General features: G+C 50.5%; 3 protein-coding genes across 3 annotated transcripts; 2 read left to right on the forward strand and 1 right to left on the reverse strand.

Annotated features, from left to right (window-relative positions):
• The first annotated feature begins 771 nt into the window (after positions 1 to 771).
• LOC147096101 (histone H2B type 1-A-like) lies at positions 772 to 1,233 on the forward strand. Its single transcript, XM_085974084.1, has one exon. The coding sequence runs from the start codon at positions 777 to 779 to the stop codon at positions 1,185 to 1,187; it is 411 nt and encodes a 136-aa protein (XP_085830210.1). The 5' UTR covers positions 772 to 776; the 3' UTR covers positions 1,188 to 1,233.
• Positions 1,234 to 4,114: 2,881 nt separating this feature from the next.
• LOC147096102 (histone H1.3-like) lies at positions 4,115 to 4,756 on the forward strand. Its single transcript, XM_085973773.1, has one exon. The coding sequence runs from the start codon at positions 4,115 to 4,117 to the stop codon at positions 4,754 to 4,756; it is 642 nt and encodes a 213-aa protein (XP_085829899.1).
• Positions 4,757 to 12,120: 7,364 nt separating this feature from the next.
• LOC147096103 (uncharacterized) lies at positions 12,121 to 12,957 on the reverse strand. Its single transcript, XM_085973774.1, has one exon. The coding sequence runs from the start codon at positions 12,955 to 12,957 to the stop codon at positions 12,121 to 12,123; it is 837 nt and encodes a 278-aa protein (XP_085829900.1).
• Between the last annotated feature and the right edge of the window lie 697 nt (positions 12,958 to 13,654).

Raw genomic sequence — 13,654 nt, forward strand, 5'->3', positions numbered from 1 at the left:
TTATATAGAAACAGAGAAGATTGGAGCAGAAGTGGGCCATTTGGCCCCTCGAGCCCGCTCCGCCATTTAATGAGATCATGGCTGATCATCCAAGTTCAGCACCCTGTCTCTGCCTTCTCCCCATATCCCTTGATCCCTTTAGCCTTAAGGAATATATCTAACTCCTTCTTGAACATATTTAATTAATTGGCCTCAACTGCCTTCTGTGGTAGAGAATTCCACATGTTCACCACTCACTGGGTGAAGAAATTCCTCTTCACCTCTGTCCTAAATGGCTTACCCCTTATCCTTAGATACCCCTTATCCTTAGAAACCCCTTTCTTAAACAGAAGCGATTAAGCACATATTTTTTCTCTTAGACAATTCTCTTTTGTAGTTTCTGTGACCTGTCTAATTTCTATATTATGGGGAGTTCCAGAATTGTGGCTCGAATGAATTTGTTTTGCATAAGACATTTGCTTATGGCCTGTGGACGTGTCAGATGAGAGTATGAGATTATTATATATATATACAGCTTCGAGATTTTTCTCCAGCAAATTAAGGTTTCCCCATTCCTTGAGTGGCAGCGGTTCCTGGCAAAAAAAACTTGATACGTGACTGTGATTTGTGCACACTGAACATGTGGTGTGTCAAGGCTTAGCCAATTGGAATAGAAAATTTGGCATCCTTCATTAGCATAGAGCTATCTATATAAAGGAGGAGTTGCGAGCTCCGTTTCTATGTTGGTTTGTGTTTTTATTGACTATAGACGTGGAGAAGGAATTGAAGGGCTTGCCATGCCGACTGCTGCTGCTGTTTCCACCAGTTCCACCACAGTCGGTGCCAAGGGCGCCGTCTCCAAGAAGGGCTCGAAGAAAACCGCCATGAAAATGACCAGGAAAGGGGACAGGAAGCACAGGAGGAGCACGAAGGAGAGTTACAGCATCTACATCTACAAGGTGCTGAAGCAGATCCACCCCGATAGCGGCATCTCCTCCAAGGCCATGAGTGTCATCAACTCGTTTGTCACCGACATCTTCGAGCGCATCGCCTGCGAGGCCTCCCGCCTGATCCATTACACCAAACGTCAGACCATCTCCTCCCGGGAGATCCAGAGCGCCGTCCGCCTCCTGCTGCCCGGGGAACTGGCCAAGCACGCCGTTTCGGAGGGGACGAAGGCGTTCACCAAATACACCAGCTCCAAGTAGAGTACCCCTCCCAAAATAAAACCTGCAATTAAATCACCAAACGGCTCTTTTAAGAGCCACTTCACAAAGTCTTAAGACGGAGCTATAAAACAAAACCGAGACCCCTGAACAAATACTTTTGTTAGGCTGTATGTTAATGCAATGAATTGCAAAATGTTTTTTTTTATTCATTGATGGGATGTGGGCGTCGCTGGCTAGGCCTGCATTTAGTGCCCATCCCTAATTGCCCTTGAGAAGATGGCGGTGAGCCGCCGCCTTGAACCGCTGCAGTCCATATGGTGTAGGCACACCAGCAATGCTGTTAGGAAGGGAGTTCCAGGATTTTGGCCCAGCGACAGTGAAGGAACGGCGATACAGGTCCAAGTCAGGATGGTGTGTGGCTTGGAGGGGAACTTGTAGGTGGTGATGTTCCCATGCGTCTGCTGCCCTTGTCCTTCTAAGTGGTAGAGGTCGTGGGTTTGGAAGGTGCTGTTGAAGGAGCTTTGGCGAGTTGCTGCAGTGCATCTTGTAGATGGTACACACTGCAGCCACAGTGCACCGGTGGTGGAGGGAGTGAATGTTGAAGGTGGTGGATGGAGTGCCAATCAAGCGGGCTGCTTTATTCTGAATTGTGTCGAGCTTCTTGAGTGTTGTTGGAGCTGCACTCATCCAGGCAAGTGTAGCGTATTCCATCACACTCCTGACTTGTGCCTTGTAGATGGTGAAAAGGCTTTGGGGAGTCAGGAGGTGAGACACTCGCCGCAGAATTCCCAGCCTCTGGCCTGCTCTTGTAGCCACAGTATTTATATGGCTGGTCCAGTTCAGTTTCTGATCAATGGTAACCCCCAGGATGTTGATAGTGGGGGATTCAGCGATGGTAATGCCATTGAATGTCAAAGGGAGATGGTTAGAGTCTCGCTTGTTGGAGATGGTCATTGTCTGGCACTTGTGTGGTGCAAATGTTACTTGCCACTTGTCAGCCCAAGTCTGAATGTTGTCCAGGTCTTGCTGCATATGGACACGGACTGCATCAGTATCCGATGAGTCTCGAATGGTGCTGAACAGTGTGCAATCATCAGCGAACATCCCCACTTCTGACCTTATGATGGAGGGAAGGTCATTGATGAAACAGCTGAAGATGGTTGGGCCTAGGACACTGCCCTGAGGAACTCCTGCAGTGATGTCATGTGATTGAGATGAATGACCTCCAACAACCACAGCCAACTTCCTTTGTGCTAGTTATGATTCCAACCAATGGAGAGTTTTCCCCTTGATTCCCATTGACTTCAGTTTTGCTAGGGCTCCTTGATGCCACACTCGATCAAATGCTGCCTTGATGTCAAGGGCAGTCACTCTCACCTCACCTCTTGAGTTCAGCTCTTTTGTCCATGTTTGGACCAAGGCTGTAATGAGGTCAGCAGCTGAGTGGGCCTGGTGGAACCCAAACTGGGTGTCAGTTAGCAGGTTATTGTTGAGTAAGTGCCGCTTGATAGCACTGTCGACGACACCTTCCATCACTTTGCTGATGATTGAGAGTAGACTGATGGGACGGTAATTGGCCGGGTCGGATTTGTCCTGCTTTTTGTAGACAGGACATACTTGGGCAATTTTCCACATTGCCGGGTAGATGCCAGTGATGTAGCTGTACTGGAACAGCTTGGCTAGGGGTGCAGCTAGCTCTGGAGCACAAGTCTTCAGTACTATTGCCGGAATGTTGTCAGGGCCCATAGCCTTTGCAGTATCCAGTGTCTTCAGCCGTTTCTTGACATCACGTGGAGTGAATTGAATGGGCTGAAGACTGGCACCTGTGATGCTGGGGACCTCAGGAGGAGGCCGAGATGGATCATCCACTCGGCACTTCTGGCTGAAGATAGTTCTAAATGCTTCAGCCTTGTCTTTTGCACTCACGTGCTGGGCTCCACCATCATTGAGGATGGGGATATTTTTGGCGCCTCCTCCTCCTGTTAACTGTTTAATTGTCCACCACCACTCATGACTGGATGTGGCAGGACTGCAGAGCTTTGATTTGATCCGATGGTTGTGAGATCGCTTACCTCTGTCTATCGCATGTTGCTTCCTTTGTTTGGCATGCAAGTAGTCCTGTGTTGTAGCCTCACCAGGTTAATTAATCGTCCGGTTAATGCAGCTACATGTGTCTTCAATCTATGAAAGCTGTTTTAATTCGCATTTCTTACTTTTGATTATATGAGTCCCTGAAGGGATTGGGGAATTCACGGGGAAGGGGGCAATCGGCGCTCAATAAACAACTCCGAGAACAAGGATTTCGGTTGAAACCAAGGCTCTTCCCTGCCAGTTGAAGAATTTACTCTTGATATTGTAACCCAGGTGTACAGCGAAGATCAATGTTGCCGGACCGCCAATATTGTGGAAAAAAGCGGGGTAAAATAGGAGGTAGCTCAAGCATTAATGTTAAGTGACGCCACGTTTCGGTCTAGGAAGACCTTTGTTTTGTACAGGGAAGGGGAGAACTTGGAGACAAGAAGTCATTGAGACCGCGACTTGGAGTAGGAAATAAGACAGAAACATTTTCCCAGATCAAGAAATCTGCACAACTTACATTTACAAATGACATTTAAGGTCGAAACACGGCCCAAGACGCTTCACGGAGGAAACAGATGAAGAGACGCTCAAGTCTTTACAGAGAGTTGAGCAGAAGTTTAATGAAAAAACAAAAGATTCGGAAGAACTTCGAAGGGAAAGAGAGAGAGAGAATGTCTCTGGGGATATATAATCGCTCTGAGGTGATACACGCTTTGGAAAGGAGGCGACTTTGTTTTGTGTTTTGTTGGCGGGCATTTTTCAGGAGATGAGACCTTTGGCGCTGCAGCGTCCGGTTCCCCTGGTTAAATAGCGCCGGCTGCTGGAAACTCTTCATTCCCCAACACACACTGAGATAGAGAGAGAGAGAAAAGGTCCCAGCCCAAGCCATGGCCGACACTCTCCCTGCCAGGAGCACCAGGAGGAAGACCAGGGCTGCGGCCCCGGCCAGGAAACCCGGCGCCACCGTGTCCCAGCAGATCCTGGAGGCGGTGGCGGCCACCAAGGAGCGCCGGGGGCTCTCACTGTCGGCTCTCAAGAAGGTCCTCTCGGGCCGCGGCTACGACGTGGCCAGAAACAACTGGCGTGTCAACCAGGCGGTCCGGAGCCTGGTGACCAAAGGCTCGCTGCTGCAGCCCACCGGCACCGGCGCCTCGGGCTCCTTCAGGCTCAGCAAGACGTGGGGCGACCGGGAGGAGAAGCCCAAGAGGGAGCCCGCCACCGCCGCCAGGAAGAGGAGGAGGAGGAGGATGAAGCAACGTGCGGTCAGGAAGGCGGCGCCCAGGAACAGAGGCTCGCCCAGGAAGACCAAGAAACACGGCGCCGCCAGGAAGGGGGCGAGGAGAGCCACCGCCCGCAAACACAAGGGGAGGAAGGCGGCCAGGGCCGAAGGGAAAGGGAAACGCCAGCGTGCAAAGCCGAGAAAGCTGGCCAAACAACCGGAGCAGGAAGCGGACCAAACCCCCGCTCAGGAGACCTCCCTCTCGGAGAAAGAAAGCCAAGTTTGCTCGGAGCAACAGGACAGCTCCTAAAGGAGACCAATCAGATTATTAATACCTTAAATATCAAACGGCTCTTTTCAGGGCCACAAAAAACATTCGCAAAGAGCCGGACCGGAGGGTTGGATGTGTAAAAAAAGGAAAATTGCAATTGGCCCGATGGTGTATTATCCTTATTGAAAAATAGAAAACGAATTATTTCCCCATTACGATACTGGAAATTATTAAGAAATCGATTGAGTTTTCCTGAAGTATACTTTCCAGGAATAATATAATATACGAACCAATATTGGTTTTTAACTCATATTTTAAAGGTGGTTAAATTGACAGCAGCTGAGCTGTGATAAATTGTGCGGCGGGAGAATCGGAAGACCGGGAGTCCTCAACCTGGGCGCCACTTTCAACAGTCCTCAACCAGGTCCGCAACTGCAGCTTTTCCGTCAAATTGTTAATTTTGTTATATTTCTCGTTTCAGCAATGAGACTATATCTGAAAATTATAAATGGTTGAAATCAAATCCTGTCGTGCAGCTCATGATTGTTCCTGCAAGTATTTATTGCAATGTGCATATCGTGAAACTATAAACGTCTTTATGAAGTCCTGCGGTTGCGGCGATGCCTTGTAGATAGCATTTAAATTCTGTTAGTTATTGACACGATTTCGGTAGGTAAGTCGTCTTCGCCACTTGAATGTGTAAGAATCAACGTTGAAACAAAAATAATGAGCTATTTTCGCTTCCATTGCGTGCTTCCGATACACTTTTAATAGCCTAGATGAGATTGTCATTGTCAAGATCATCAATTTACATTTTTTAATGTAAAAAATGGATGGTATCGCAGAATACAACCTCCAAAACGCTGGCGAAATTCCTACAATCCCTGCAGTCTCGTGGTCTAAAATTCAGTCACCATAAACCAGGTGGCCCTACTTATAAACAAATGGAATTTTAGAATGTGGTCTCCAACGTACTGGTGAAATGTTTGGGAATTCCCAACATCCCAGGTAATAGGATTTGGTCACCAAGAACCATTGTGTGATTGTGCGGACCCAGATCTATGAGTAGCCCCACAACCTATCAGCAAAATTCAACAGAACGCTTCAGAATGGAAGCTGCAGGCGATCCTTTCAAATGTTTATTTTCAAAAGTACAGCTCAGCGACCATGGCCGAAATTAATTAAGAATTACGCAACCTCTGGGGTAAATGCCACAAAATAGCATCGACATCTAAACGACATGACCTACTGCATCAACGCATTGAAATGAAGATGCTGCTTATTGCCTGTTGGATCTTCTTGTGCACGGTGGCCGCAGATCTAATGTGCACGATCTCTGTCCAAACTTGCGGTAGGCAGCCCTCTGATTATCGCTATTTATAGGACGTGGCCTTCTCAAACACCCGCTCTCCTGTGAATTCAAAAACCCTCGGGTGTTTCCAAGTTCTCCCTTGCCTCGACTTGAATTTCTTTTGTGCCTTTCAAATCCTCTGGATATCCGAAAACACCTAACAGCCTAAGATTATTCTTCAATGAACGAAGAGCCAGACAATCTGTTTTAGGTCGTGTTGGCTGATTAGTGAAATGTTGGTGACATAGGAACAGGAGTCGGCCATTCAGCCCTTCCAGTCTGCTTTGCCATTAAATAAGATCATGGCGGATCATTACCTCAACTCCATGTACCCACCTTAGCTCCGTATCCCTTGATAACCTTACGAAGGGGGTTGGGACACGGAGACACCTTTTTCTTCTTCAATTACTGCTACGGGACTTCTTATATCCACCCGAACTGAAGATTTCACCTGGATGACTGTGTAAGGGTAAACCAGGAGAGCTTCTTCTTCCCTCTGATATAAAGGGTCGACGTCCGCCTTATTCCCAATCAATCACTCGGAATCCGGAGTTTCGTTCAGTAAATCAACTTTATTTACAAGTTGACAGGGGAGTCACTCATCTGGGACGAATGCTCTCCGATCGCTAAGATCCCCTGCCTTATATACAGTTTTTTTGTTCTAAGTCATGGCTTATTCCTGCCACCCGTGTGCACATTTTGACCGTTTACATATCCTGTGACCCCATACGTTATCTTTACCACATTCCTCAATTAGTAACTAACGGCTTGTGCACTTTATTCAATTAGCAACTGACGGTTTGACCATTTGACCACATTTCACCATGTTTCCCTATGGGACATGTACACAACAACCCCTTATATTCCTCAATTCCCTTATTTTAGCACTTTTAACTCTTTCCGACAGTGTATCACTCAGCATTATTCTGAGACGATGTGCCCCAGTCAGTGCAGCTTCTGCCTACAACATTCTGGCTGAGAAACGAAAAGTGCAACAAAATCAAAGCAATGATTACATAGAAACAGGCCAATAGGCCCATGTCGGTGTTTATATAGAGCCTCCTCTCATCTCACCCTATCACCATATCCTTCTATTCCTTTCTCCATCATGTGCTTATCTAGCTTCTCCTTAAATGCATCTATGCTATTCTCTTCAACCACTGCCTGTGGCAGCGAACTCCACATTCTCCGAGTAAAGAAGTTTCTTCTGAAATCTTTATTGGATTTATTAGTGACTATCTTATATTTATGGCCCCTGATTTTGGACTCCCCAACACCACAAGTGGAAACATCTTCTCTTCTTCTACCCTATCGAACCCCTTCGTAATTATAAAGACCTCTATCAGGACACATTTCAAAAGAAAGAAACCCAGCCTGTTCAGCCTTACCCGATAGTTATCCCTTCTCAGTTCTGGTATCATCCTCGTAAATCTTTTATTGTTATTGGCTTTCCCCAGCGGCTTCTTTGATTTGTGAGGTGATGCGGATATATATATACTAGCTGAAGTGCCCGGCGGTGCCGAGGCTTTTTCGAGGGCATGTTGTTGTTGGAAGAGAGAGAGAGAGCGACTGGGGGGAAGAGAGAGAGCGACTGGGGGGAAGAGAGAGAGCGACTGGGGGGAAGAGAGGGAGGGGAGGGGTGGGGAGAAGAGAGGGAGGGGAGGGGAGGGAGGGGAGGGGGGAGGGAGGGGAGGGGAAGGGGAGGGGGGAGGGCGGGGAAGGAGGTAGGGCGGGGAAGGGAGGGCGGGGGGAGGGGAGGGGGGAAGGGAGGGGGGGAAGGGAGGGCAGGGGAGGGGAAGGGAGGGAGGGGGGGAAGGGAGGGCAGGGGGGAGGGGAAGGGAGGGCGGGGGGGAGGGGAGGGAGGGGAAGGGAGGGCGGGGGGAGGGAGGGCGGGGGAGGGGGGGATGGAGGGCGGAGGGGAGGGAGGGCGCCGGGCGCCCCCCCCGAGGGTCGCGACCCCCCCCCCCCCCCCGAGGGTCGCGCCCCCCCCCTCCCCCGGAGGTGAAGACCGCCGATTGCGCGCGCAGCAGGAGCTGAGACGCGGCGTCTCTCTCGGCCGGCGGGCCCGGTTGCCAGGGCAACCGTGACGCTGACCAAGCCAGAGAGAGAGACGCCGCGTCTCAGCTGCTCCTGCTGCGCGCGCGGCCACCCCCCCGAGGGTCGCGGCCCCCCCCTTGAGGGTCGCGGCCGCCCCCCCCTCCCCCCGAGGTGAAGACCGCCGATTGCGCCCGTTGCCAGGGTAACGCTGGACGCTCAGCAAGCCCCGGCAGAGAGAGACGTCTCAGCTCCTGCTGCGCGCGCACCCTAGCGGCGCTGGGCTGAGGCTCGGCCCTCCAGCCTTTGAGTGGGGCCGGGAGGTGCCTAGCTCGGGCGTGGGTGCGGAGGAGACGCCGAGGCTTCTAGGCCTACCTGGAAAAACGGGGAAAGGTAGGAAAATTAATGAGATTAGATAAGTTAATTACTTTCTGAATCATTTTTTTAAAAAACAATATGTGTTTTAAAAGCAACGTTTTTTTTTAAGATGCAGAAAGCGGGAAAAAGAAAGGAAAAGTTTGGAATCAAGATGGCGGCGACTCACCTCGGTTCAGAACGATAAAGCCCGGCCACACGCGCACCGATTGGCCCGGCGGCATACGCCAGCAACCCGGCGTACGATTGGTCGAGCTCGAGGTCACTCTGTCGCTAATGAGCGGATAATGAGATGCTAATGAGCGGAATGTTGAAGGTTTTTGGGATACCGCGTGCGCCATTTTAGCCCGGCCGAAACGTAAATACGCTTAAAACCGTCTCGGAAGCGTAAGCTTTCTTTGGAGGTAACGCGCGCATAGGTACGCCTTGTAACTTTCGAGTGCATACCCGCAACGCACACGCGATGACAGACAGATAGACAGATAGACAGACAGAATGACAGAAGTACCGATTTATATATATAGATATATATATTTTCCGCCAGACGCAAATATTGAGTGTTTTTTTTGTGTTCAAATGCTACACAAGAATTGTACTAATAGAATCATTAGTACTATTACTACAGGAAGTGTCGAACCTCCCCCCAAAAAATCAAATGTGTGAGGACGGGCCAGGAAGCTGGATTTTGGAAATGATGAGTCGCTTTTTGCATTCAGTGGAGGCATATATATATTTGCAACAATACAATAGCAAAATACTGCGGATGCTGGAAATCTGAAATAACAACAGAAAATGCTAGAAAACTCAGCAGGTCAGGCAGCATCCGTGGAGAGAGAATCAGAGTTAACGTTTCAGATCTGGGACCCGTCATCTGAAACGTTAACTCTGTTACTCTCTGCACGGATGCTGCCTGTCCTGCTGAGTATTTCCAGTATTTTTTGCAACATGTGGAGCTCCGCGGTGTCTCTATTGCATCCCTCTAGAGTCTGTAAATAGCAAAGCGGCGGCGGCGGCTCTACTCGCTTCCAGTGGGAGGAATCAGCTTGGCCGCAGCCGCGCCCAAGGTGCCCCGAGCGGCCGCCTGCCACGGCCCGCCGAAGAAGGCGGCCCACCAGCTCCGGCGCCCGCGCAACAAGCAAGAGCTGCGGTATCGCAGATGATCCTGCAGGCGCTGTCGGCCCGCAAGCAGCGCGGCGGCCTCTCGCTGGCCTCGCTCCGCAAAGCGCTGTTGGTCAACGGCTACGACGTGGAGAAGAACCAGGCCTGCGTCCAGCTGGCCAGCAAGAGCCTGGTGAGCAACGGCTCGCTGGTGCAGACCAAGGCAACCGGCTCCTTCAAGCTGGGCGAGCAGCAGCAGCCCCAGCTGCAACAGTCGAAAGGTGCCGGGGCCGAGCTCCAGCCCGCGGAGGAAGCCGCCGGCAGCACCGGCGAGGACAAGAGCGCCGCGAAGAAGCCCAGGAAAAGACGGACTGAGAAGAAAGCCAAATCGAGAAGACCTAGGAAGTAAATTGAGAGGGACGATGGATTTATAACTCTAATCACAAAAGGCTCTTTTGAGAGACACAAATGTCTCCACAAAGCGCCGAACCCACTCTAATTGAAGATGAACAGGGAAGTTGAGGTTTAACTAGTTAATACAGAGAGGGCGATAAATATATCGACATCTTCAAAGCGTGTGGCACCGGGCAATCAAGATCATATGGCCTAGAAGGAAACCTAGAACTGTTCTGATAAGAGTACATAAGGAGAAACCGTTTCCACTGGCAGGAGGTTCGGTAACAGAGGACACAGATTTAAGATAATTGGCAAAAGATCCGGAGAGAAGGTTAGATTTTTTTTGACGCAGCGAGTTGTTATGATCTGGAATGTGCTGCCTGAAACAGATCCAATAGTAAAGTTTCAAAAGGGAATTGGATAAATGTTTGAAAGGAACATTTAGCAGGGCTATGGGGAAAGAGCAGTGGGATTGGGATTAATTGTTTTGCTCTTTCAAAGAGCCGGCACAGGCACGATGGGCCGAATGACCACCTCCTGTGCTGTATCATTCTTTGATTCTGACTCTACCAAAGCTATGTTCATAGCTATCTGACAAAGGGCCACAGACCCGAAGCATTAACTCTGTTTCTCTCTCCACAGATGCTGCCTGACCTGCTGAGTGTTTCCAGCATGTTCTGTTATTTCTCATTTCCAGCATGCGCAGTATTTGGTTATTGTTCATAGCTATCTAGTTTCTTCTCAAATCATTATCTGTTGTATGTGAGCATTCATCTTCTGACTGCCACACACTTAGTTGCCCGTGACACTAGCAACCTCCTTCACTTATAGTCATAAACATATTCATCCCTTCTCACTTTATGTTCAGCAACATTTCTTCACACTTTCCCCATTTCCCCTGTGATGTAATGTCAGGAATCGCGCGACATTTGTATCTCTTGCTACACCCTCTGATGTGGAAATGAGAATCGACCTTTCAGTTCAGAGAACACTTTCTTCACGTCTCACAAGTTTAATTGATCTCGATCATCTTCTTTTACACGGTACCCCGAGGGCTGGGGGCGGGGGGTGGGGGGGTGTCACTCTGCTTTTGAAGATGTCCGAGGCAGACATGGAAAGCATCTCGTTTCATATCGCCTGCCATGGCTAAATGCTGTGCCGGGAGGGTTAGCCTATCGTTTAGGCATTAATGCAGAATCAAGAGTTCCGAGGCACAGAAAGTGAATCCCTCCCTGTTTGTCAATAACTGTTGTATAATTTCTCCAGAAATCGGTCCTACTGCATCGGTTTGAAAATGCTTGCCCAGACGCACTGTTCACACAATTCAACATAATCCTTCAACTATTGACATTCTTGGCCTGACAATCTGCTCTGATCTCAAATACCCAACATCTGAATTGTTAAAGCCACCTACCTCTCCGATGCTTGGTCAGTCATCACAGCCCCAGACGTTATTGCAGGAAGAAAGCTCGCCCTCCGCCCACCCCCGCCCCCAAGCATCTTCAGCAGCCTGTATCAATGCCCTTCCATCCATTATAAAGTCAGGGCATTTCAGGGTTCCAGTCCATGAGCAAGTCAAGTCCTACGATGATGAAGCAACCCGTGCAAACCCTCGGATAACACCCAGACAGTTTCACCTTCAGGAAATGGATATCCCCGCATAACAAGAGCAAAATACAGCGGACGCTGGATATAAAAATAAGGAAAATGCTGGAAACACTCAGCAGGTCAGGCAGCATAAGTGGAGAGAGAAACAAGAGTTAACGTTTCAGGTCGATGAGCTTACATGAAAATCCCGTGTGTAAGTAAAACATCTCCAATTCAGTTTCAATGCTAGGTCCACTGGATTAAAAATTCCGAAATCATAATCAGTTGGTCATTATGATACAATCAAGAAAAGTCAGCGTGAAGCATCTGGCGATTAATCACTGTGTCAACCAGTGGCTCAGTTGGCAGCACTCTGGCCATCAACCTCCAGGAAGTTGTAGGTTCAAGTCCCACTCCAGACGGGCAAATATTTTAGGCGTTAATAGTTGAATGGCGATTAAGCTCAGTTCCACTCAGGTCTGGTGGCTCTGAAAAGAGCCGTTGTAGAATGAGTTTCTGCAAGATGATTTCTGCCCTCTCGGGCGGAGACAGCAGGTTGCGCCTACAACCGCTTCAGGCTGACTTTCCGCTGGCGCCCCATCGGTCTCTTGGGCTTGGCGGCCGCCGCCTTCCTGCCGCGGGCGGGCTTGCACTTGCAGTAGTCCCGCGCCGTCTCGGTGCCCACCGCCGCCGCTCGGCCCCTGGCCGCCTTGGTCCTGAAGCGGGTGGTGGCGGCGGCCCCGCCTCCTCCTCGCCGGCCTCCGCCGCCGACCCTGGGCTTGCGGCGGCCCCGCACCACCGCCGGCCGCCGGGGCTTGGCCGCCTTGCGCTTGGCGGACCGGCGCCGCCGGGGCTGGGGCGGCCGCTTGGAGGCGCCCGGGGCCGGTCTGCGGGCGATCCTCTTCCTGGCCGACTCTCTCCTCCCCTTTCTGGCCGCCGGATGATGAGGAGCCGCCGCCGCCCCGGCCCCGGGAGAAGGAACAGCCGCCGTCGCCGCTGTCCCGGAGCGGTTGAACCTGAAGGAGCCCGAGGCGCCGGTGCCGGCGGTCTGCACCAGCGAGCCCTCCTTCACCAGGTACTTGACCGTGTGGTTGACGCGGGTGTTGTTGCGGCTCACGTCGCAGCCCCGGGCCGACAGCGCCTTCTTGAGGGCGGCCAGCGAGATGCCGCGCCGCTCCTTGGTGGCCGCCGCCACCTGCAGGATCTGCTCGGTCACCGTGGGGCCCGTCTTCTTGCGGCGCGGCGGGACCGGCCGCTGATTTTGCTGTTGCTGTTGTTCTGGCTGATTTTGCTGCTGTTGTTGTTTCTTCTTTTTCGCTGTCTTGTTGGGAGCCGTTCGAGTCTGGGGCGGGGTACCGCCACCACCCGAATCTCCCGCCTTCTGGTTGTTGTCAGCCATGCTCAGGGGCTGGTGTGATACCGGGACTGGGGTTGGGTTAAGAGCCGCTCTTTCCTCTCTTTCTTTCTCCCTGTCTCAACCTCGCACCAAACGCGGTTGAAACTAAAGGCGCCTCCAGCCGGAGCGACCACTTTTATAGATGGAAGGCGGACGGAGTGGAGTTAGCTCTCTCTCTCCCACCTCTTCCTTTTTTGCGTTTCTCCCTTTTTACTAAATTCCTCGATTCCTGCAACAACCCTCGCCGTTCCAACGCGCCGGCTGCAAATTTGCCTTTTCGCACAAGGCATCCTCTAAAAACACAGGCCATGCTCTTTTTTGGGTCTTTCATCCCTTCCTTTTTGTTGCTGTTGTTGTTGAAAGAAGCCAGCAATTTTGAGGCTTGTCGAAAATGAAAAGTTTCCTCCAAAGCAGAGTTGCTCAATGTAAAAGTTTGCGAAAGAAAGACTTATCTTACGGTTCGCGTAGCTTTTAAATGCCTTCATAAATCTGGCCACAGTAACACAGGCCAGCCAGAAATCGGGACACACAACTTAAGTTCGCTGAAACCAATTGGCTTGGTTTAATAAACATCTGCGGTAGGGATTTTGATCCTAAGAATGGGATATACTATTTTGAAATGTAGTGTGTTTCTGATTTTCCTGATAGAGTACTGGCAACCAGATTTCGTTTAAAAAACTCTTCTAAAACGAATTTTTGT

Source organism: Somniosus microcephalus, unplaced genomic scaffold, assembly GCF_052327205.1.
Source record: "Somniosus microcephalus isolate GS21.2 unplaced genomic scaffold, FLI_Smic_1.0 unresolved_chr1, whole genome shotgun sequence".
Taxonomy (NCBI): domain Eukaryota; kingdom Metazoa; phylum Chordata; class Chondrichthyes; order Squaliformes; family Somniosidae; genus Somniosus; species Somniosus microcephalus.

Bases quoted from the DNA above. Each gene is read 5' to 3' on its own strand.
- LOC147096101 (XM_085974084.1), top strand. From the start codon at position 777: ATGCCGACTGCTGCTGCTGTTTCCACCAGTTCCACCACAGTCGGTGCC.
- LOC147096102 (XM_085973773.1), top strand. From the start codon at position 4,115: ATGGCCGACACTCTCCCTGCCAGGAGCACCAGGAGGAAGACCAGGGCT.
- LOC147096103 (XM_085973774.1), bottom strand. From the start codon at position 12,957: ATGGCTGACAACAACCAGAAGGCGGGAGATTCGGGTGGTGGCGGTACC.